Genomic DNA, 25,132 nt, shown 5'->3' on the forward strand with positions numbered 1-25,132 from the left:
CAAGAGACTAACTGATTAAATTTTGGCGATTTGGACTTTCTGTCCGCCCGTCTGTGTACATGATAATCGCAAACGGTTTCGAATTTCCCAACTATGTTTTCATTAATAGGTAGACAATGAGCAAGGGACTAACTGAATAAATTTTAGTCATTCGGTCTTTCTGTCCGTCCGTGTTTGTAGCTGGTTGTCTATATTGGTTTGAAACAGTTTATTTTTGCAGGTACAGAAATTATAGGCAGTACGATCCAAAGATCTTGAAAAGTGCTGGAAAGACTTCGGACATTCTAGAAGGTGCAAGACTTAAGTCTTAAGTCAACTATATATGAACTTAAGCTCTTCTAGACTTTTCGAGAGCTTTCAAACTTCTTAGATCCTGTACCTATAGACTTTTGGAGGGCCTAGTTTTAGTAAAGACCTAAATAGCCCGTTAAATGCCTTTTAGATCTTTCCTACGACTTTCTTTGCTTTATTTAGGGACAGTTGATCTTGAAAAATTTCGAGTCTTTGAAAAAGAGATGAATATTGTGGGTGAAATTTCTTGGGGAAGCAATTTCCATATTGAGTTTTCGAGATCATACGAATTGAAAGGGATGGCAGAACAAATAGAAAAGAATGGGGGAACAGACAGTGTACAAAACAGAGAAACAGAGATAGAATAATGATGGAGAAAGAAAGAGGAGAAATAGTTGAGATAACAGAAAAAAAAGTACTAAAGAAATTGTAAAGAAAAAAAATGGAAAAACAAAAAGAATACGAAGAGCAATGCGCAAAGGGAAAATAGAGCAAATGGGAGAGAAATACCAATATAAGACTGGAACCAATAAAATAATACAAGGAAAACAGAAGAAAGAGAAGCTTATAGAAGAGGTGGGAAGAGAGAAGGGTGAAGGAGACGAGATATCAAGAACAGCAATTCAAGAGCTTGAAGAAAGAGAAATAGGAAATGGTAGGAAAAGGAAAAGATGAGGACTGCTTGAAGAACGGAAGCAAGGGGTAATAGTGATGATTTATAAAAGAGGTGAGGCTATAAAATAGAGGAGGATGTTGGAGAAACACGAATGCGATTCAGAAATGAGAGGGAAATGGTCGGCTGTATACATGTACTGATGTACTACACAGATTGGTGGAAAAGGAATTGGAAAAAAGGCGGAAAGTTAATATCGTACTACGAATGTAGATAAAGACAACGTTTGGCAGAGTTGGAAAGAGAAAAAGTATGGAAAATTATGGAAGAGGGGAAAATCAACAAGAAGCTAAAGGAGAGAATCAAGGAATTAGAGACAAAAATGGAAGGGAAGGAGTCTGAAGTGCTCTGACATATCAAGAACTGAGACATGAGAGAGATGGAAAAAATATTAAGACAGGGTAAAAGTGGAGGGATCCTATAGTGCGAAGAAGGAGGATATGGTCCCTGGCATACGCGGGCGACACAATAATATGGACAACAGTCGTAGAACAAATGAAGAACATGATGGGGAGATTGGGAAGGTATAGGGAAAGAGTTAAAATGGAGTTAAATGTCGGAATGTCGAAAATGATAAGATTTTGAAAGCGAAACGAAGGATAAGGGAAATAGAATTGAAGTGTAAGGAGGACAGTGTAGAGAAATTAAGAGAAGTGAAATATTTAGGGTACCAATTGCAACGAAATAATGGTGCAAATGCGCAAATAACAGAGGTGCAGAATAGGAGTTTCAAAAATAACTTTAGAACAAGAAAAATACCTGTTTTATACAATGGTAAGAGAGATGCTGATGTACGGAACGGAGATATGGGGGTGGGAGGAATGGAATAAGCTTCAAGGAATACAGAGAAGGTATTACTGGGAGGATAAACGGAAGGACACCAAATTGTATATTAGAGAGGAAACAAAAATTGGAAAAATAATGATAGCGTCGGGACGTAAGGAGGTAAGATTCGAAGAAAGGAGTGAAAGAAAAAGTGAATTAGTAAAAGAATTCAAGGAACTAATAAGGTAGAGGTTGCCGAAATGCTATTAAGATAATGGCGGAAATGAAGAGAGGGAATGAGAAGTGGAGAAAAGAAGAAAAAAGAACATGTAGAATCTGTGTCACATGCTATGGGAATGGAAAGGGTAAGGGGAAACAGGAGTGAAGTACTGGAGAGGAGGAAAGAGAAGAAAAGTGGATGAGGATGAACCTAGAAAGAAAAGAAAATCACATAAATTTTAGGTTTTGTTTTGTAAGGATTTACCAAGTTTTGCCAATTGGCGTTAATAAAATTTGAGTGATTAATGGATACAAAAATGTTATCGTGGTAGTAGGTATGTGTCGTTTTCAAGATTACCACTAGAGGGTGACTTTCCCAACCTCTTGGACGGCAATGCAGCTAGGTATTTATGTTGCTTACTAATTCTTGGATTATCATTAACCAATCACAGAAATTCGATCATGATGAGATGTGCCGTTTTCGATATACTACAAGGGGGTGACTATTTTAACCCATTGGATGACAGTGTACTTGAGTATTCCTGTTGCTTTTCTATAAATCTTGAATTATTTTTAACTAGTTACGAATAAGATCGTGATAATATGTTCCGTTTTCGGGATACGGCAATGTGGTGACTTTTTCCACTTCTTGGGCGGAGGGCATCTGGATATTTTTGTTGATTATGAATTATATATTATATATCATTAAGCAATCGTGAAAATTTGACCGTTATAGCAAGTACCGTTTTCGAGGTATGATGGGAGAGTGGTTTTTTTCAACCCCCCGGCCTCTCTGCTATAAGGTAGAATTTTCAATTAAATTAAAATGAAAGAAGGAAAAAAATCTACGTGGGGCGTATTTTAGCGTCGAAAATTTTAGCCGCACTTTACGTAAAATGTACTGAAAACGGCGTCTAAATCGAGCGCATTACTAGAGTATTGACACGATATGAGGACATGAGGTAATCCACTTCAAGTTCGTATGTGCGCGTATCAATACAAACTTTACCCAATACATTTATGAGATTGCACCAGGGTGTACAATGGAACATTGTCAAGCTGTCAATAATACAGATCGAGAGCTGAAGTAGAAAACACCCCACAACAAGATCTAAAAAGTCTAATATGAAGGTATCGCGAGAGGGATGAAATAAAGGATAATTACTCAGCGGTTCGTTCACGTAAATCAAATGCCAAAAACGCTATTGAACGTTACTGACAAGATAGAGTGGGTTCGTAACGCAAATAGGAATTGATTGCCAATTATCCCGCAATAATTATGCACCAGACTGGAAATTAAACACCAATTACCTACCCAGTCAGTTATGCAACCCGCACAATTGAAATTCCTACCACGCTCGAAAGAAAAGCCAAAGAGCCTGAGGCTACAGGGTTCATGTGTGCTACCTCAGTTACGTTGAAGGCTGTGCTTTACTGTTGCATACTACCAGATAGTGGGTGGGAGTAAAGCGCAACTTGGAACATTGCGCTTCTTTGGTCATGACACGAATGTTAGTTCTTTCACGTCTGTTCTGCAGTTAACTTGAAGCAGGAGTGCTGACTTCCGGTGTTTCACGGAGCGTGAACTTTTTAAAACGGAATTATTTGTGTTGTTAGTGCGTTGCCTTAGTTACCCCTATCAATCAATAAGGATAAAACGGACATGAGTTACGTTTGGGACAGTGCGCTCCCCTAATTTATTAACTATTTTTTTTTACAAGTGACCAAAGACTTAACAATAATGGCATTAGTGGCGGTCGTGGTTTGCTTAATCAGTTTGGGATACGGACAGTCTCTAGAGCTTAAATCGGGTGCCTACGAAGAGTTGGTCATCAGCATAGCAGATTCGGTGCCTGTTGGAGAGTGCCAGAAAATTTTGGCCAACGTAGAGGTGAGTTCCGTAACTCGTGCCTTACGCAACAAGCCGCTGTTATCAGCGTTTTTGTTGGGTAACCGTTAATAATTACATTACGTGACGATTCTCACCTGAACTAATGCGTTTTACGCGATTGTTTATCGTTCAAACAATGTTTTGGGGACAATTTCGCCGTAAACGCAAAGAATGAACGGTACTTTATTGTTCAATTAAAAGACAAAAGACCTACAGTTTTAGTCTTATTAAGACCTTTGTACTTCAATCAGTTAGGCTAATGATGGTGGCTGTCATCTGAATTGAATGTTTATCTTGATGCACTTCTGCATTTAAAGAAGACCATTATAATTCCGATCGGAACCGGTTTTGATTACATTTATTGACCTTTGTCATTGCTTAACGTTAGCCGGTAGCTCGAGTTTCAATTCAACCCCAATATCGGCCCACAAATCACCTATTATTGAATAAACATCAACACTGAAAGACCGAAATCGCCTACTTCCGTTTTATTGTAAAGTGCTCCATAAACAAACTTCAAAAAACTGAAAATTCATGGGAATGTGAGTACTAGCTGATGAAATTAGTATTGTATAAACATGGCATAGTGTAATTGCATTGCTGTTGACATCTCAGTTAATTTCACACTCAATGTGAAATGTAAATTATTTACAAGTCGATGGCAGATTATTGAAACAGCTCACAAAACCAAATATCTTCGAGATTATTATTAAGTAATCTTCCGCTTTGGAAATAATCCAAGAAAGTGGGCCACTTTTTCCCTCCGATGATTTTTCTGACGGATTCAATCTGCGAACTAAATGAGGAAACCGTCATCGATTAGGCAAGTTACGCAAAGAGTTTATTTTTGTAATATACGCTCTAATGGACTAATACTGTTTGCCATAGGATTTATTGTAGGAATACGATTTTTTTTGCAATAGAAAATGTGCTTGAAATGTTTAGAAAGGTAGAACTTCTGAATTTTTTAAAGTTAACACAAAAAAGTTGTTAACCTTTAAAATTTGCATTTCAATGGTGTATCGCACCTAGAAAATACTTTTTGGACATGCGGCACTCAAAAATATGAGGTGTTTTATTAATCTTCGTAGATTGTACAGACAACTTCCTTTCCTATTATCTTTAAAAAGCAGTACCTACACTCAACATTTCCAAAAATGTCACATTAACCATTCATTATTATGAATAATCTCCATATACAGTATCTTACCTTCATGTCCCGTATATGTTTAAATTTGTTAATATATGCAGAGACTACGTTGTACCAAGATTTGGCTGTCCCGATGGGAAAATCGTTAAACAGATTAATGTACACCGTAAATACAAATGGTATCGAAATTCACAAGATATACCTTGCCATTACCAACAAATTGAAGTATCCCTACAAAGTACTCAACGTACCAGCAATTTTGACTTACCTGTAACGAGGCATATAACCAACAAATTGTTTCAGTATTTTTCACCGTTTACCATTACGATGGCTGTTTATAGCATTTCACTCTCAAAATGATTGACAAGGGTGGAAGAGTGCAGAGGTTCTGAAGTCAAATTTTCGAGACAATTTTAAACGCACTTAAGAAGAGCCCGGAAGAGCCTAGAGAAGACCTTCACAAGAATCGAAACCGCAATTTGAACAGAATTCTTATTGTAGTCACGAAAGCCAAAATATAAACACTTAACGTGAGAGTGCTAAACGCTTTTGGAAAAGAACGTATTTGTGAGGGGTATGAAATATTCCCCACCAGAGGGTATCCTTGGCAAAGGAATTCGTTCTCTATTATCGTAGTCTTAGCGAAAAGGTAATCACATCTTCGTATATATATGCAGGGGGTATCCCTAACCCCCCAGCGAGGGGAAATCACTAAGGCAATATTGTTAAAAGTTGGTGGTAATATGAAGGAATTATGGAACAGTATGAGGAAATATGGGGAATTACGAGGTAATATCAGGCAATATTAGGAACTACGTGTCAAAAGTCCAGGTAATTTGAAGGTATTGCCGAGAGCAATGCTGGTAAATATAACCTCATTTCGAGTAAAAAATGTGGTGGTAGAATAAAGAAATACGAGGCAATACTTATGAAATATAACTAACTGTAGACTGGAGAGGAAATAGAATTCCTCCATGAGGAAATATTTTTCCAAATTAACAGAGGTCGTCTCCCCAACCACTAAGGCAATATGTATTGTCAAAGGTTGGGGGTAATATGCAGGAATTATGGGGCGGTATGAGGAAATAAGGAGAACTCCGGAGAAATATTGGGAATTACGGCGGAAGGGGAAATATGAGCCAATATTGCAGAGAACAAAGAACATAACACTGGGAGGTATGGAATACCCACCAGCAGAGGGTACCCTCGGCAAAGGAGTTCGTTCTTTATTACCCCTAGTACCCTTATGTCAGTATTAGCGAAAAGGTAACAATCTTCGAATACTGGGGGGTATTTTATACCACCCGGTAACACTTTTCCGCACAAAACTTTTAGGCCTCAGGACTCTCATGGTACCTTTTAGGAAAGAAGCACCAGGAGATTTAGATGAGATGACCGAAACCGAGCCTAAGCCCTATCCGGGAGGCATATTTGTAAACGGAAGTGGCGTATGCATGCATGCGAAAATTGACCCTTCCCCACAACATATTCAAGTTTGCAACTCTTTAAAAGTTATGGAAAAAGTGTAGCACACGAAAAACCGTGGCATTTTCGGACTTTTTTCAGTGTTTGCTCTATATCTTCTAAACTATGCATTTTTTTTGACGAAATCTATTATATACGTTTTTGAAGACCATTAAATGTGACAATTTAGGGATTTTTGCAGAAATGTACCTACCAAATCACTTTTTTGTTGCATGAAGTGAACTTTAAACATGCAACAATTTCATAGATTTAAAAATCTAAGTTACCAATGATACTTAAACTCGTATCCATCAGCAGTAGTACATAATCCCCACATAAACTCCTTGTCCTAAAAGAAGGGCTGAAAGGGGGAAAACGTTTTTGGGACTGTTACTTTCTCAAGGAAAGAAAAAGTTCTTTGTTGGGCAACACTTACTACCTCCATCAAGGTCCACAAGAACAGAGTCGATGTTGAGAGATCTTCCAGCGCATGTGCTGTGCATCCTGGAGCAACTGAAGAACTGAATCTACAGTTGAAGGCCCACTTCACTTACTAGCTCGCTTCATATCCAATGACTCCAACGAAGGCACGAAATCTGTTTTTTAAGCTGCCTTCACTCAAGCTTCAGAGAACATCGGTGAGTCGGCAAACACATTTGTTGTCGATGGAGGATACCTCCTCCATAAAGTCGTGGGTCATCGCAATGATTGGGAGAAATGTATGTGTATTTTTTTATGGGAATTCTGAGGATGGCGCTCAAAATAGCACCAAATTTGTGGGGCTATATCGTTGTGACTGCGCTTCAAAAAAGTATCTTGAATGACCACGTCATCATCGTTGGAAATGATGTTGATTTACTCGTGCTCCTCTACGGACTGAGAATCACTAAAACGAACGTCTACTTCCAGAAGAGTGACAGAGATGCGGCGACGGGTTGCATCCAGTTCTCCATTGGCTCGTTCAGTTGACGTACCACCTGGATTTGAACTGTTCGTCTGCGCATTTACTGGTCGCGACTTCTGATTCCAGAATTAGCTGGTCGATTTGCCATTTGGCGATTACAGGAGTACAGTTTCAAGAAATCGGACTCGACCATGACTCGTTAAATGTGTGAAAGGAAACTTTTTCAACACGATCACTCGAGGTACTGGGAGCCCGAGGGATTGGCACCCCTGCCGACTGGATTGGTGTCGGACTCGTGAGGGGGTGCGAATCGCTTGATTTCTATCCATAGGTTGGTATACCTTGAACCTGCACGAGAAATCCAGACTGCGTATGTGCGTGAAGAAAAAAAAATTGGGTGCGACACCACCTCTGATGTCCCCTTATAGCAGGGGATAATAAAATGTGGGTCCACTTTAGACAGAATGCCACGGGATAATCCACTGCATCATTTTTATTATTGGAGTTTGCAAAGGCATTTTAAATTGGACACCTTACCCAAATAAAAAAAATCGGCTTTAATTGAAGATCAAATTTCCCAAACTTGATTCATTTTAATGTCGGCACTTGAATTATTTTTAGCGTCTCCTTTCCACCCTCGTATTTTGAAATCCAGGTTTCAACTTGCAACTCGTTTTCTACTGTCTTCATCCTCTAAATTTTAAAATTAAAGATTTTAATTTCCAAGTATAATTTAAGTTAAAAATGCGCTTCAGAATCAGGTCCTGACATATTTTTGTGCAACGTTCAACCCCCAAAATACTCACTAAAACCTTAACCGAGACCTTAACCCTACATTTCAAATCGAAATATTTCGTTGCAAAATTGCAGCTAAAATTTCTCTTTGTGGACCAACATTCGAAGATTTGATTTCTCTGAAATACTTTTTAGAAGAAGACGATGTCGCGCTTCTTGCTTAAAAGGTATTACCCTAAGAGTCCCGAGGGCTAAAAGGTTTGTATACGGAAAAGTGTAACCGGGAGGATATGGAATACCCCCCAGCTTTCGAATATTTGATTACCTTTTCGCTAAGACTCGTGCTGGGAGGGATTGCTTTGCTAGTGCTATGCTGTCTGGAATACTTCTTAGGCGAAAACGATTTGATTACCTTTTCGCTAAGACTGCCATAAGGGTGCTAGGGATAATAGAAAACGAACTTCTTCGCCCGTGTGCTGGAGGGTATTCCATACCTCCCACACCCCCCGATTCTATATTCTCTGCAATACTTTTTAGAAGACGATCTACGTACGGATGGGGTATAGGCTCAGTTTCGGCACATATCGGCGGCTGCGCCGCCTCACCTCGTCTAAATGTTCCTCTCCCGGATGACGCATACGATCGGCACCTCTCACACTCACCGAACTTTATGACTAGTTATTTATATAGATACGTCCAACCATAAGCTTCTTCACAATCGTATAAACAATTTAGGCAGGCACAAGAGACAATCATTTTCAACGGCACTTTCCGAAGAGATACAAAGTCCCTTAAATGGGCAAAGAATTGCAGAATTGTATGCAGATTAATTTTACCTGTCAGAGTTTCTTGTAGCTTTACAAATACTTAACGAAGTTACGAACAAAACGAGGAACAAAAACTGAAAAAATCATTTTCGAAAATGCGCTGGCATTTATTTTCAAAGATATCAAAAATCACCTTTTTTTCGCGAATGTAATAAAAGTGTTGCCAATATGTAATAGGCCATAAATATTGTCTTACGAGGATAAAGTAAGAAGACGATGACTTCCCTCGTAACTTTTTTTGTATACCTACTGGTAGGTACTGATGCAAGTGCAACATCATTTTAATGGAATATTTCAATTTTTCATCTTGATAATTGCGAGAATAATTGTTTAGGTAATAATCATAAACTCACGCCATCAAATCAATTTTAATTTCGTTATAAACAGTTTGCAATTACTTGAAATTCAATCAAAATTGCACAATTTTAAGTATTTGTCAGCAATAATTAATTTAATTACCTTCCCACTTTAATTCGCAATTAAATTTTCATTTGTGATTGGAATCTAGATAGTGCACCGATTTAAATCTCATGATCTTAATTTGCCAAGTTATTGTGTTCTAACAAAATCAGGATCATTGTCGTAATCGTAATTAATTTCCCAACGAATTAATACTTAACTTAAACTTAACCCTCATTTTGACCAAAATACATTGTATATAATTTCGTGGATATTCACTTCTTAGGCGTTTTTTGGTTGAAATTGATGCACATGTCCCTTGTTCGTCACGCAAAAATGGACCGCAATTCTTAATTTTATTCCGCCACTTACTTACCCTTCTCTAAACAGTCAATAACAGATGTTTTTTTGGGCTTGAAATGTATGTACAACTATAAAATGGCGCATGTGAAACGTGAGTCGACCATTCGGTTTTTGAAAATTAAAATTTCGGTGGAATAATTATATTTGTGAAACTTCTTCAATTAAACTTCTGATAATATGTGCAAAATAGAACTTCTGGTCAAAACTCGGATTTTTGAAAATTTAACTGCGGGTAATGTAGTGTGCTGTGCTGTGACACACTTTTTGGAGAGTCGTGTCTCGTATTGCGGGTACAATAACTGAATTTTGCGATTGTTATGGGCGGTAATTATTTTAAGCTCGATTTTAAGTAATTGAGATGGCCATGGTGATTACTGATTACTCACTTGTAAGTTACATGCGGTCAAGGAAATTTGGAGGACCTTAAAATTATGTTATAATCAGAAATATCCAAACAATGTAGAATTCGAGACACGATCCCCGAAGGATAGGTTGCCTAAGAGAAAAGTAAATAGCTCAATTTTCATTAAAATTTCTTTAATGCGCTAACAACCTTTAAATTTAGAGATCGTTGGCAAACAAGAAAAAAAAAGACGCATGCGATACACTCGTTTGGTAATCAGTGAGATTCTCACCGTTTTGAGCAATCATGCAAGAAATCGTGTTGCGTATTTTATGCCACACGGTCGGTCGTGCCATTAGCTTTACGTGTTTGCTTCCAGTCATGGGGGATCTTATTATTATGAAAATAGGCAAAATTGCACCAAAATTAAGCTCGACTTAATTCACCCATTCGCTACTAAACCCAAATAAATCGCAAGCACCATCAAATGTACACGAGTATTAAAGTTGGTTCAGAGTTAACTTCTGTTCAATGAACTTTCCTGATTAAATCTCCTTAAGTCTTTTTAAAAGTAAAATTTATGTCCATAATTCGTGGCATAGTAAAGATAAAATTGTATACGACACACTGTGTAGTAATAGCGTTAACGACAACGTAAATGGCCCGTTTGTTATACTGTAACTAATTTGAATGCCCGCACAAAAAATTAGATTAAAATGGACGATAATTAATGGAAATCCAAATCATCGCGCAATTAGTTGCCGTTGAAGGAATTTGAAATTATAATCGCCGAATGTGAATCAATTCGGATCTCTAATCTTAATTGATTAATTCATGCGGTTGTCAACGAAAATCTTGTCGATCTAAATTGGGCTTTCAAATCGAATTAGTGCTACTGTTCCATTTAACCCCATGTCATCGTTAATGCTGCTTATTTTTTTAGGCCCCTTAATCTGTCATTGGCCGTCTGGTTCGGCCATTTCGAGTAGGTAAATAGCCCTTATCTCCCCTAACCTTCATCCGGTAGTTCCAATTCAGGCGCGATTTGTAGAGTCGAATTTTTACCATTGATCGTAAACCAGTCCAAACGTTCGCCTCGGGCGTCACATCATTAACCCACATACCTAAAAGGTGGAAGGATGGGTTAAAAATATAAGAGAACTACACTTTGACCTCGCGTCGCGGTTACGAAAACAGAATTATTTAAACTAAACTATCGACATTTAAATGCAAATTTGTAATCCGTGAGTTATGGAAATGTGGCTGTATCGTATTAACCTATACAACCGGAATGATGGGCTTGTTGATCTTTAGAAATGCTAAGCGTATCCAACTGAATGGTGAAAAAATGAGGAAGATGACTTTTCCCCTCGACTTTTCCATGTTTGCACTTGCACCAGCAAGAGATCAAAAGGTTGCAAAAGTGATCCAAAGTGAATGCAATGTTATATGATATTCCAGTCATATTTAGTACCAGGGTCATTAAAATGTACATATGATGTCGCATAAGTTATGGACAATTCGAAATGTTCTAAGAACATTCCCAAATTAGGTACAGATAAATGTCAGAAATGCAGACATTCAATAATCTTGTCACATGTAAATTTACATTGACAATAAAAACGTAAGATCTCCAGTGTGTTAGAAAATGGAGGTTTTGTTGTATGAACCATTTGCCTTTCGACGAAGGGTAAAATTTGGATTTGTTGAGGCAATACCGCCGCCATCACTAAAAGTCGAAAATTTATTATTACTTCAAGGAACATGTGGTACCTTTTCTTATTCCAACGGCAGGTGTGAACAGAGTAACAGTATATTAGAGACATTTTTTGAAATCTGTTTTCCGATTATTATTAACCGAAAAAAGAGTTCTTAAAGACTTTTTCAAGCACACTTGTTTTTGTTTTTTGCATCCTCATTTAGGAGTGCGCCATCTTGGGGTAGGAATTTTGGAAATATTTTACAAAAAATCTTATAACCTAAAGAAATCGGAAGTTTCGATCTGTTATGGTTCTGCGCAAAAATGAAAAAAAAACAATTTTTGGGAGGGGGGGGGGGGGGTTGCTGGTTTATGTTCTCTCTACCACTAATTTTTTTGACATGTGCTTATTTGTTATAACATGTATTGTTGTCATTAACACTACTATTCAATGAATAATGAATGAACTTCAATGAAAATGTATGCAGACGCTTTTAGTAGATCAGTAGCATATTAAATATGCGTCAAAGGTATAAATACGCTTTAGTCAATTGAGCTAGTGCGGCCGTAGGCTTCGCCACATTCAGTTATGAAATCTGCAAGTAGACTAAGCGAAGTGAACGATCGCAGGTTACCATTTTTATATTTAATAGCAGAATTACCCGGCGCTTTGCACGGTTTTTCTGAAGTTCGGGTCGCTGAAGGACCATTATAATAATTGTCGCTCAGATGCATTTAAATAATGTACCAAATTTGGTTTGGATTTGTCGAGAGGTGCGAACGTCTGCAAGTGCAAGATCGCTTCGATTGTACAGTTGACTCCGTGACGAATGCAAACAAAAAATGTCCATACCTATTCCAAGTCTAAACAAACCGGCTTCAAATTCGCGGAATGATACTCGAGAGCACAGGAATAAAATGCCAATGTTCCACTGTGTTGATATTATTTTTGCGCAATTTATTAAGTAGGTTTTGTTGCAGGTAAAATGTAACTTCTCTGCATATACAATTTTTATTTAGCGCACAATGCGTGGTTCAATGATGTCACTCGACTTTTCACAAACTTGCTTTTAACCAGCCGTTATTGTTAGCTATCCGAAAAAACTTCTTTGTTTATCACGAGGTTTAATATCAGTTACTTTACTCGCGGTTTAGTGTGAACAGCAGTTCCCAGACTTGAAAATATACCTTCAGGTAAATTTTATCACTAGTAAATAAACGGTCTTAATACGAATTAGGTTACTAACAGTTCTTCTTCGTCCCGGAATTTACTGTAATTCGTCTATTCGTACACATTGCAGGTAACTTGCAATTTATCTCGACTGGCGTGGCCTAACAATCAATAAAAAATAACGCATCTCCGTCACGTGCTCAGGTTAAACAGAACTGAACGAAACTATTAGATCCCAAGAGGTCGTGACAAACGCCAGACATACTAGCGTTCACGTTCGTTATGAAGCGGTACATGTGAAAATTTTCCTGTGATGACGAAAATACAAATTCAAAATCAAATCAAAATACTCAAGGAAAAATTACTTACTAAAGCATAATTTAAATCGAGAAAATTCAAATTGTAAATTATACAACAGGAGTGAACTATGCATGGAATAGAGACGTTAATTATTGGTAGGTAACGGTAGGTAATTCACCTCTCTTTTCCAGCATGGTTTTTATAATTAATATACTCGACTTGTAGCATGATGATAGCATTGTTTGCCGAAACTGGTCGAGTTTTACGTCTTTAAATGTTACTACTCACCGTAATTGAATTTTACAACACTTAAGTTTTATGCGGAATGGTTTGTGTTTTGGATCTCCATTATTGTTAGCACATAATAAAGTATTTATTTATTGCTCCCCCATTTTGGATATTTGTGTATGGAATTGGGAGTACCAGCTTGAAATTTAATAAAAAAATCCCCACAATGAGTCGAAAGGAGGACTGTAACATTTTTTGCTAATTTATTAATAATAAAGAAATGCGCGCGTAATGGGTCGCTCGGGTCGCTGGTACCCACACACAAGTTATAATGGAGCAATTAATTTGAAACTTGCAATTTAGTAAGCAATTAATTTAGAGAGTGGTTTAACATTACCACCATAGGAGCAACAAATTAACTAAAGGCACTTGTAAATGAATTGAATTAGTACACATGTATCGCGCGATTTTTGCTTTTATTTATAAATCGTTATTTGCTTATTTTTTCATCCCTACTCCAATTTTTGAATATATGTGTACAATCGCTGTGAATTTTTAATTTTTCTGTAATTTCTGAATTAGTCTGATTTCAGTTTCTGTATATCCCATAAATTCGTAATCGTTTCTCCCTCGCTGTACATCATATCCTTCACATTGACATTTTAGAGGTTGACAGGGACCTACCCTCGGACCTACCTAGTGCAAGGTATTTGCTTCAGTGCCAGATTTAGGACGGATTTTAGTTTCTATTATTATCAATTACTTACTATCGCTTAATAATTGGCACAATTATTGGATAATAATGTCCCCATTACTATTATCACCAAACAATTCCCAATTTTCTTTTTCTAGTGACCCTTCAATGCCTTACAATCTTTCACCGGTGAACAAAACGCCAAAACACAAGAATAAGAAATGAAGGCGAGAGGAATTGCCCAATACTTTGGAACCAATAATTTTGAAACACGTTGGCGATCTTTGCTGATGTAACTTTTCAATAATAAATAATCGTTACGACACATTACGTAAAATATTCCAATAAACGCCATCATTCCATTTACAATATCGATGGGAGTATAGGCCATTATCGACTAATTGTTTATTGCTCAACCGATCAGATGAAGATTTCCACAAGAAAGCTGTTTGTCGAAAGGTTAATTACAAACCGAATATCGACCGGTGTGGCCATCGACACGCGTTCGACGATTTCATAAATGAAGAAATTTCAATCAGCGTGGTACATATATAATTATCCTAGACGTTGTAACCTCAAGACGCATACATTAGCGGTTAAAATTAATATTATTGACCACCAAAGGTAAATGGATTTCTGATTTTGTAACTCGCCGCGCCGCATCTCGGCCCCGAGGGCAGGTCCGTGCATAATTTATTCCGGTAGCTTCATCCGAAGGGTTTACATGTCAACATTTCGAGATGGGACCATTGTGTGTAATTAAGTCAAATTGCCACCGTGTTTAATTATTTACGAGTCCATAAATAAAACGTACGTTTTCTAATTATAAAATTCTTATAGCTCCATTAATCGATGGCCGTATTTTAAAGGCACAGCGGGTTAGATGTTTGTTGGTGCGTTAAATTTTTATTAACGTTAACATTTCCCATATATCGTAACGCGTACAAAAAAATGCCTGGGCGAGATTTAAATCTCGTACCCAGTCACGATTGAGTAAATGAAGAAACGATCGTCCGCAGGAAACTTATGGAATCGATACAACTCGCACCTGAAATTAGTTTCGTGTCTTGTTCCATCATTGAAATCTCCGATGCATAAACCCTAAACATCTGCCTATCTTTCCTGTAGTTTCGTAAATATCTAGTATTTATGGTGTTTTTTTGTTAGATTGGCTAAGTTGTCCATATGAAGCGATCTGATGTTAATCAGGTGAAAGTAGTAGAGATCGTCATGTTTATACATTGCGAAATCAAATACTATTTACTTCATTTGGAAAATTTATGTGAACAGTTTCTCTTTGCTTTGATCCTTTTTGTTCACGGGTGTGCCCAAACAAACCGATATACTTTCTTTCTATAGTTACAAAACGAAAAAATAAATCTATTTGCCAATATTTCGTATAAGAAGACTGGTTCCCGTTATAGAAAACGGAAACTTTCGATTAACTTAGAATAAAAACGACCCAGGGGCTCAAAAATTATCCCTCTAAAACTAAAGTGACTTTCATTCAAATATGATCGCGCCGTGTTTGAGAACAAATTTAAAGCCATGTGCTATATAGCTATACAATAAAAAAATGTTCCAAAACCCACTCGTGGGTATTGCCGCGTAACACAAAGTATTGAAACGATGCGTTGCCATCGAAAGCACACAAAATGTCGAATCTGCATATTGAAGCACGTCCACGTCCAGAGAAAGAGAGGAGTTAAATAAGTAAAATAAAGTTTCAAAGAAATATCTCCATAAATAAGAAAGTTGGCATTGCGCAGTCACTGCGCATGCCCACACATAATTTTTACCATGTGCGAAATGTTTGCCTTTACTAGAAGCAGCTGTGGTTCAAATTCCAAAGAAATATCCCCATACATAAGAAAGTTGGCAATTGTGCAGTTACGGCGCATGCACTGCGCAATGCCAACACATAATTTTTACTGTGTGTGAAATGTTTGGCTTTACTAGGAGAATCTGTGATTAAAATTGCAAAGAAATATCTACATAAATGCGAAAGTTGCCATTGCGCAGTCACTGCGCATGCCTCCACATAATTTTGACTATGTGCGAAATGTTTGCCTTTACTAGAAGCATCTGTGGTTCAAATTTCAAAGAAATATCTCTATAAATGAGAAAGTTGGCATTGCGCAGTCACTGCGCATGCCCACACATAATTTTTACCATATGCGAAATGTTTACCTTTACTAGAAGCGTCTGTGGTTAAAATTTCAAAGAAATATCTCCATAAATAAGAAATTTGGCATTGCGCAGTATGCCCACACATCACTGCGCATGCCCACACATTATTTTTACTATGCGCGAAATGTTTGCTTTACTAGAAGCGTCTGAGGTTAAAATTTCAAAGCAATATTTCCATAAATAAGAAAGTTGGCATTGCGCAGTCACTGCGCATGCCCACATAATTTTTACTATGTGCGAAATGTTTACCTTTACTAGAAGCGCCTGTGGTTAAAATTTCAAAGAAATATCTCCATAAATAAGAAATTTGGCATTGCGCAGTATGCCCATGCCCACACATCACTGCGCATGCCCACACATTATTTTTACTATGCGCGAAATGTTTGCCTTTACTAGAAGCGTCTGAGGTTAAAATTTCAAAGCAATATTTCCATAAATAAGAAAGTTGGCATTGCGCAGTCACTGCGCATGCCCACATAATTTTTACTATGCGCGAAATGTTTATCTTTACTAGAAGGGTCTGTGGTTAAAATTTCAGAGAAATATCCCTATAAATATGAAAGTTGGCATTGCGCAGTCTGCGCAAAATATGGAGTTAAATGAAACTGATCGAAATGGGCAAATATAGACCATAACAGCTATCAATTAGCGAAAACGCGAAGTCTCTAGGTGGCCCAGGGGCCGAGATCTCGATGGAACGGACGGACGGACGGACGGACGGACGGAAACACGAGCACATAAGCTTTACCTCAACTTCGTTGTGTTACGCTAAAAAATAGGCGCAGCATAGATCTCACACACGAATGAAATAACAACCCGTATTCTGCTCACCCTCAAATTCATCGTAGAATATAACAAAATGTTTCTGTTGGAGTATATAAGGGTATAATATAAAATAAAAAGTCAAGGAATGAATATAGGTACCGGGGTGAATTTTAAGGAGTGGTTCTTATACATGTATTATAAAAACGAATTATCATTTTACGTAAAAATTGTAGTATAAAGAGTAGACTCACGGAAATCTAAAATAGAAAGTCTAGGAAGGAATATGGGGTTGAATGATTGTGGGATTTACCAGAATTTTAATTTCTTAGTGGTGTTTATACAAAGTTTAAGCATCACGAAATGTTGACCTGTTGGGTTAGGGGTGGATCTCGGAGTGGGTTCATGGAAAGGTAAAATAAAAAGTCAAGGAAGGAATACGGGGTTGAGCAAAGTTTACCTGCTGAAGTATAAGGGCGAACTGTTTGTATCGGTTTTGTGCTGTTTTGTTTTCTTATTATAAAGTTTCGTGGTGCACTCGCAACTATGGGTGCCCCAGAACTGCTGTGCTCCTTCTGAATCTGCCCTGAGCTGAGTCACATCCTGGAGTGCTTCCCGCCGATTTGAGACGCTTGGTCCCTGACGTCAGGTTGCCCTCCTGAGCCAACGACCAATATATAGGCTTTGGCGCAGGACCCGCGGTTTTACCCTCTAGTCGCCTTCTGTGCGACAGTTCACCACAAGGTCCTTGGATAAGGCGCTGCGTCAGATCTGCCCCCTCTTTTGAGAACTATCCAATAATTCTCACGAGTAGTTTGGAAATTGGAAAGGAGTCTCCACTTAAGAAGTCGCCCACGATCTAAGGAGCACCGTTATTGACACTGCACCCCAGTCGCTAAAACCTTTATTTGGGAGGTTGGTTCACGGCGACGGTGGCCCAGGTTAGGTCAAATCCGAAACTAGTGATCGTGTTATTAATATTGGAGTGAGGGGACATAAAACTGGTTCCCTTTCCAATGGGTTATCTCTTTGACATTTATAACAAATTGTTGAATAGAAGCACAAAACTGTACAAAACTAGATATTTATATAACAGAAATATAAGTGAGGAACCGGTTACGACTGCAGCCCCCCCCCCTATTTTAAATTGCGTTTAATAATAATAATAATAATAATGTATTTCTGTCAGTAGATCACAAACAATGATATAGACAACGTCAAAGGTTTACAAACAAGATAGACAAGATAAACACAAACAAATAAGGTACCTATAATAGTTGCATGGACTATGCCGATCTCATGTACATTTCGTTGAGGCTATAATAAGCTCTCCCCGTTAGATATTGTTTTAATCTTTTTTTAAATAAAGATGGCGTCTTGGCCATGTGGATGTTGGGAGGCAATTCATTGAAAATTAATTTGAAACTGTATAATAAATACAAAAACTAATAAAGGCACAAAACTAAAACAAAAATCTTGCTTTTATGTTTACCCCCCCCCCCTCCATTTTCATATCGTTTTCAAAACCCCACATGTTTGTGATCAACTGCAGGCACATACACTGTGATCAAGATAAGGATGTCTATCATGGGGATCTCCGAAACGATAGAAGATACTACTATGGTCAAATTAGAGAAAACATGCTCATGCTTTAAACAAAACCATAAAATACCGATTACTTCCGAAGATGTGCCAGAAAAACCGAATTTTGCCGATTTCGATTTTATTTTTTTCTGGTGTTATTTGAACGAATACAAAAAAATAAAAAAAACACTTTCTTGTTGACACTTTTTGACCTGTACAAGACAGCGTTGAGAGATTTTGATCATCAAAAATCATCATTAACAACAGCGCCGTTCAAAACTTCTCTGTGTATGGCCAGCAATTAAGTATTATTATGGGGGCCCATAATATGGCCCTTGCTGTATAAATTCCCCTCCCCTTTTTATCTGATGAGTTTTTCGTTGGTGCATTGAAGTCAGAAAAGTAAAAAGCTCAAACCGTTTCATTAATAATCGTGACTGAAAATCACAGAAAAAAACCGGGTTACTTTTTCCATATAGGCTTTAATATAAACGGACCATGAAGAGCTTTCCGATCTATACAGTGTGTCAAAAATTTCAAGGTCCATCCTGTAATAGCAGATGTAGTACCTCAAAATAAGCATACATTGTTAGATACACATACGTCCGAGCTTGCTTCCTTTTTGAGTTATGGCAGCTTGAACGTAAAAGAGTGCCATCGCTAATCTTATATTGTTTTCAGTTTAGTACAAAATAAACGTAACAGCCAAACTAAAAAAAAATTATTATTATTTCAATAATTGATCAAAGTGTCCACCACCCGCACGAGGACGAGCTGTGGCACGTTGATTAATACAATTAATAGCCGCTAGATATTGCTCAGCAACGATTTTGTCACATTCGACCCGAATGGTCTATCTTCATAACTCGAAAACGAAGCAAAAACGGGCGTATGTTTGTGTAACAATGTATGCTTATTCTGCTAGCATAGGGTGAACCTTTAAATTTGAGACACCCTGTATAGTAATCAAAACACAGATTTTAAAAATTGCAACAGGCAAGCAGAGTTATCCCTAACGGCCCATTTCAGTTAGGTACCTATTAAAGGATTGGACCAGAATTGTAATGAAGGTCCTCCTGTCAACAAAAAAAAGTGGTAAGTGATTTTCCGATGTATACATATCGTCTTCGTTGGTATTTTCTAGTATTTTTTTACACCAAGGCGTCGCTTGGTGGTAAATTTGAAGTGCAAAGTCGATTAGTCTCTCAAGCTTTTCAATTAAAATCTGTTTTGTGTTCTATGGTAACGCACAGTCTTTCCGGTTGCAATCACCCCTTCCAGGTTCTTTTGATTTCATTTCAAGCTTCACCTTTCCACCACCTTCAGAGGGGTCGCCAATTCAAAATCAAATGCTAGGAAACCCGTTGAGCCTACGAATTCTTGAATCCACTTGTATGTAGGGGGTCGATTCTACGATTTTTTGACTCGAAAAAGTGGGGCGTAGGGGTGAGTTTGGAGATTCTACAAAAACCAGTGCTTGGAAAATGATGCCTTTCATCTCTTTCTGGCGATCTTCACGTGCGCAACAGTGAAAGTTTAAATACTAGCGCAAATAGGACAAGACGAATTAATTTGCAACTTAACCAACAACTCTGTCATCATACCAACTCATCCGCAACAATTTACCAATGATCTCAATTACAATGCGGAGGTATTGTAATAGACCTTTTACAAAAGTGCTGCCGTTGATAATTTTGTAAGCAACACCGTCGCATTTGCATAATAAATAGAATTAGAGCACAAGACGAAAACACTACGTCCAATACTCATTAGCACAAAATTACTAATTTAAATGAAGAATTTGAAAGATAGTACGTATTTGCTTTTTAATTTACACTGGGAGAGACAGGTACAAGGTTATTGAATAGTCAAACAATCCCACGGCTCTTCATTTATCTCCGTCTTCGTTTAAACGCTTTCAAATTCATTAGCGCCATCATTATTAAAGGGATGATTGCGCTTACGTAACTTGAAGGCCGAAAGTAATTTCTGAAAATGAAAAACGTGACCTGCAATTAAGCTTGTGTAATCAGAAAAATTGCAGCCGATTCATCTTGGCTACAACTGTATTGTGACACAGTTTTCTGTTTGCCTTGCTAGAAAAAAGTTGTGCCGTTCGCCTACCTTCGGATGCCTTTTAAATAAATAAATTTAAAGATTGCATACGTTAACAGCCTTGAATTATGAATAATTAACGTCACGAAATGATCATCTCCAACAAGTATTTCTTTCAAGGATGTATTACTGAACTTGGTGATGTAAACAAATGGCAATATCACCACTCAAGATAATTACCAACTGAAAATCGTAAGGGCTTTTAAAATTCCGAAGATTACCGGACCACTTTCCATCCAAAACTTAAAAGGTTGAAAGATAAAGCCCGTTAATGTCCTCTTTTTTTCTTGATGAGCTCTTCAGATTTTAAAAATGTACATTGCATGTTTACAAGCTTGATTTAAAATGTACATGTGATTATGTATGTTCTTTAGATAATTTATTTAAACATACTGAGCGGTTAAATTGAATCAGCATGGTTTCTCCAATGGACCTCTCAAACAATGACGCCCATTCTTTATGCCGTAATTTGAAAGGTTCAAGCGAGGTTACAATTATGTGAATGCCTATTGCGACTTTGAGTGTCTTAATTGGCGTCGAGGAAATCTTAAAAGTTTTTTAGCACATGTCGTCCGAGCAAGACTTCCTGAAAGAAGGGTGTGCGCCATTAATTAGCAACGCTCGAAAAGGTTTCTTCTATGTATCGGTTTCGTTCACAAATCGATTGAAAGAAAATAGAATGGCAAGTCATCCCGAGATTTATTATTAAATTAAAGGCTGCCTACCAGCTAATGCTAAAATGAAATTAATTATTCCAGCTGGAGATCGAACATTAACATTCCTTTTTATCTAAAGCTGAAGAATGCCTTAAGTACTTGTTAGCGTTGTCAGCCGCGCGACATTTGACATCGTAGTCTTCCTAACAAATGCCTAACATTAAAAGACATTTTCTCGCGGATCTCTAAAAGGATCTTGCATAACACAAGCGAGCGCTAAGGTTCATCCCAGAAAATTCTTGGATTTCGTCATTTTTTTTTCTTCGGCCAGGTATCTGAAATGCAAATTTTCGTCGACAATTTTTAGGGGTTCGGATTACACCGCGATTTATCTCGTCCCTTTGTGTTCTGGTGACATATAGAATTCCGTTGCATTTGCATAAAAAAATAATCGAAATCGCGCGAAGCCACAAATTATTCTTAAAATAGACAGAAGAAAACCTTGCGCATCTTCCACGCAACGCATAATTATTGCCTGTTTTAAATGGCCCCCTTCACTATAACATCGCATAAATCACTTGGCTTGTAGATCGAATAATGGAATTTGAATAAAAAGGATTCGTGGCCTCTACTGGCGACGCCCAGAAACTACTGGAAACTGCCGTACATTTTTGAACTTGACTGTCTCTCCCAAGTGGTTTATTATTTTAATGATGAACAGACTCCTGGTGAGTGATAGTAAATTGTTGATTTGAATTTTACGCCCAAAAACAGTTGCAAAACAGAAAAATATGGGAATTACGTTTTCCTTTCGCCAACCATGGGTTTTGAAAAATATTCAAAGAAGTACTCATTCAGTAATATTCCCTCATAGTCTCTGATCTTGTGTTCGTATATGGCCAAATGGTATGGATTTAAATTCAAAAAAGTGTAATTATGGGAACCTCAGGTTTGGTACTTCGTTTTAATGAGTAGGTATTAAAATATCTCAAGACCGATATTCAGATCTGTGCACTACTCGTGTCTTCGTTATTATTTTAATTGTACTGCATGTTCGACGTCTAATTACTAATAACAGCATTGGACCCAATTAAAGCAAAACCGCTAACTTTGACAAGCATTATGCATCCACTCGATTAATACTATTGCACTTAGAACGTGCAAACACAGTTTGTTACGAGTAATTTAATGCATGGGACCTCGAGGGTATTTTATCCATACATGAAGCATCGCACACGATTTTCAGCTCGCATTCGGAAACCAGACTTTTGATCTGGCTCGTATTCAATAGTACTAATCCTTGAACTCGTAGAAATCGATTGGTGGAGGTTTGGCCTTTGGCAGCGCTGTCTCTTTTCGTTCCCGAGTTAGGCGAGGAACAGACGGACGGACGGACAAAATCATATCACATAGGGGGAAAAATTCCTCTAGATAATGTCTTGTATCTAACGTTGCAATTTTTTTATTTCGCAATTTTCGGACTTTTTACGATCCGCGATTTTTGTAAGCTTGGAGCGGATATTTTGTTACACAATTTAAGATGGGGGGAAATGTTCGTCTCCTACTGGGCGTGCAACTTCCATTCCAATGGCAATTTTGCTTTTATTTTGCCTTTATTTTTGAGTGGGCGGGGTTTCAACCAACCCAACCCACTATACATTTACAAATATCAATGCCCGAACCCGGATTCGAACCAGGAACCCTTAGCACCACAGTCCAGCTTTAACTGAACTGCGCCACACGAACCGGCACTGTATTTCAGAACTCCCAAACACTAGCGAAACTTAAGAATCTTAAATAAGGAACTTACGAGTGATTTCCCAGTTAGGGCCGTGACAATGTTGAACGAAAAGTCGACGTTTCGTCCACTTTCGTAAGGGGCTTCGTCAGGACAAGAAACATAACAGTAAAAAATATGCACTATCATGGAGGATCTCGGAAGCCATAGAAGAGACGAAGATGGTCAAATTAAGGAAAAGTTGTGTGTAATTAAAGGTTATGATCATGCACACAACCTGAAAATTCCGATTATTTCCGAAGGTATGCCAGAAAAACCGAGATTTGCCGATTATGCTTTATTTTTTCTTATACAAAAAATTTGCTACTTTGCTACAATGTTTCGTTTCGGAGAAATGATCAAGTTTATTTTTTTATACGGGCCGCAAAAAAAGTGCATTGTGCACTATATTTTTATTACAGTACAAAAAAAAACAAAAATTGAAAACTATGGTTTCAACAGGATGGTGCACCCGCGCACAACGCCGTAATCGTGCGGGAATACCTATCGGACTAATTTTTCTATTATCCAGGATACTAGCAATATTAGGGCCTTGTGAGCGGGAGCACCATCTTGTTGAAACCAACAGAGTTTTTAACTTTTGTAATAAAAAAGTGCTACTAATACAGCATGTACTTTTTTTGCGGACCAATGAAAAAACAATAACAATTAATAATTTCGGTTTTTCTGGCATGTCTTCGAAAGTAATCGGAACTTTCAGTTTTTCTTTTTAACATCATAATAAAATAACTCTTTCATTGCGCAACTTTTCTCTAATTTCACCATCGTCGTATCTTCTATGGCGACTTCTATGGTTTCCAAGATCCCCATGATAAGACATTCTTATTTTGAACACAGTGTATAAAAACTCTTGCCAATGAGCCAACGAGAGCAACAACACGAACTACTTCTTCACTAACTCCACACGTTGGAACAAGTGGAAGGAGAGTGCCATTTTGTAATTTAAATTTAAATGAAGTTTGGCAGGATTTTCGGTTTCGCGTGGTGAACGAGAACGTGTGCGCGCATTGATTCAAGAAAGGAACGCCTTGATGTACACAACACAATCCTGGTGCCTTGCTCGGGGGCTAAAAGTGCACCCGGACAAGATAGAAGCAGTGCCCTTTACAGGCGAACAGGACTTAGTCTTGGGAAGCTACTATTGAGCACGCAGCAGCTGGGGTACACTCTCGAATGCAAATTCTTCGGAGTCATGCTGGACAAGAGGCAAACTTGGAAACCTCAGATCACCATGGCGGTCAACAAGGCCACTGGGGCCTTAATCTGCCTTATGGACAGGAAATGGGAACTAAATCCCCGCTCCGCAGATCAGGGAGTTGCAGCCGCAGAGGATCCTTCAATAAACAGCCTCTCGGAGTAACATACTGGGGGCACGTAAATTGAATGGATCAAAGGGCGTAGACGTGATATAACCCGCCCAAAGGAAAAGAACTTGATTCAAAAAAAGGGACGCCACGATGTACACAACACGAGCTTGAAACATATTTTACATGTGCGTTTAAATTCGTTATATTTCGTGGAAAAAGTGTGAAATAGTGTTCCAGAAGTGCTTTTCTAGACACATTCAACACTATATCAACGTGTAGACACAATTTCAACGCCAATCGGTCAGTTTAGAAGAGACATTCGTTGTTTGGCTATTTACGTTCAATTTGATGGGCGAAGAAAGCTTTCCTTGTTCGTTGTTAACACGTATATTTATGCAATAAAAACAAAGTGATCGAAACGTTGCCTTTTCGTTCAACATTGACACGGTTCTATCCCGGAAGTCGTAAACTAATTACTCCGTAAAATAAAAAATGGTTCAAATTCGTGGCTCACCATTAACATCCCCGCAACACTGAGAGATACAGTGTAGTGTTAAATGGGGACAAAATTTCCTCTTTTGTGGCTAAAAAAAACACTTGGAAT

General features: G+C 37.9%; 1 protein-coding gene across 2 annotated transcripts in view; it reads left to right on the plus strand.

The window, feature by feature from the left end:
• Positions 1 to 3,362: 3,362 nt before the first annotated feature.
• LOC116178068 (calcium-activated chloride channel regulator 4-like) overlaps positions 3,363 to 25,132 on the plus strand; it is a 36,552-nt gene continuing 14,782 nt past the window's right edge. Inside the window, exon 1 of one of the 2 annotated variants that reach the window (XM_031497356.1) lies at positions 3,363 to 3,839. In XM_031497356.1, coding sequence (XP_031353216.1) covers positions 3,690 to 3,839 — 150 coding nt within the window. In that variant the 5' untranslated portion in view covers positions 3,363 to 3,689. The remainder of the gene's footprint in view (positions 3,840 to 25,132) is intronic. The other variant, XM_031497355.1, reaches the window with a different exon arrangement.

This window comes from Photinus pyralis, unplaced genomic scaffold (assembly GCF_008802855.1).
Source record: "Photinus pyralis isolate 1611_PpyrPB1 unplaced genomic scaffold, Ppyr1.3 Ppyr1.4_LG8, whole genome shotgun sequence".
NCBI classification, from domain to species: domain Eukaryota; kingdom Metazoa; phylum Arthropoda; class Insecta; order Coleoptera; family Lampyridae; genus Photinus; species Photinus pyralis.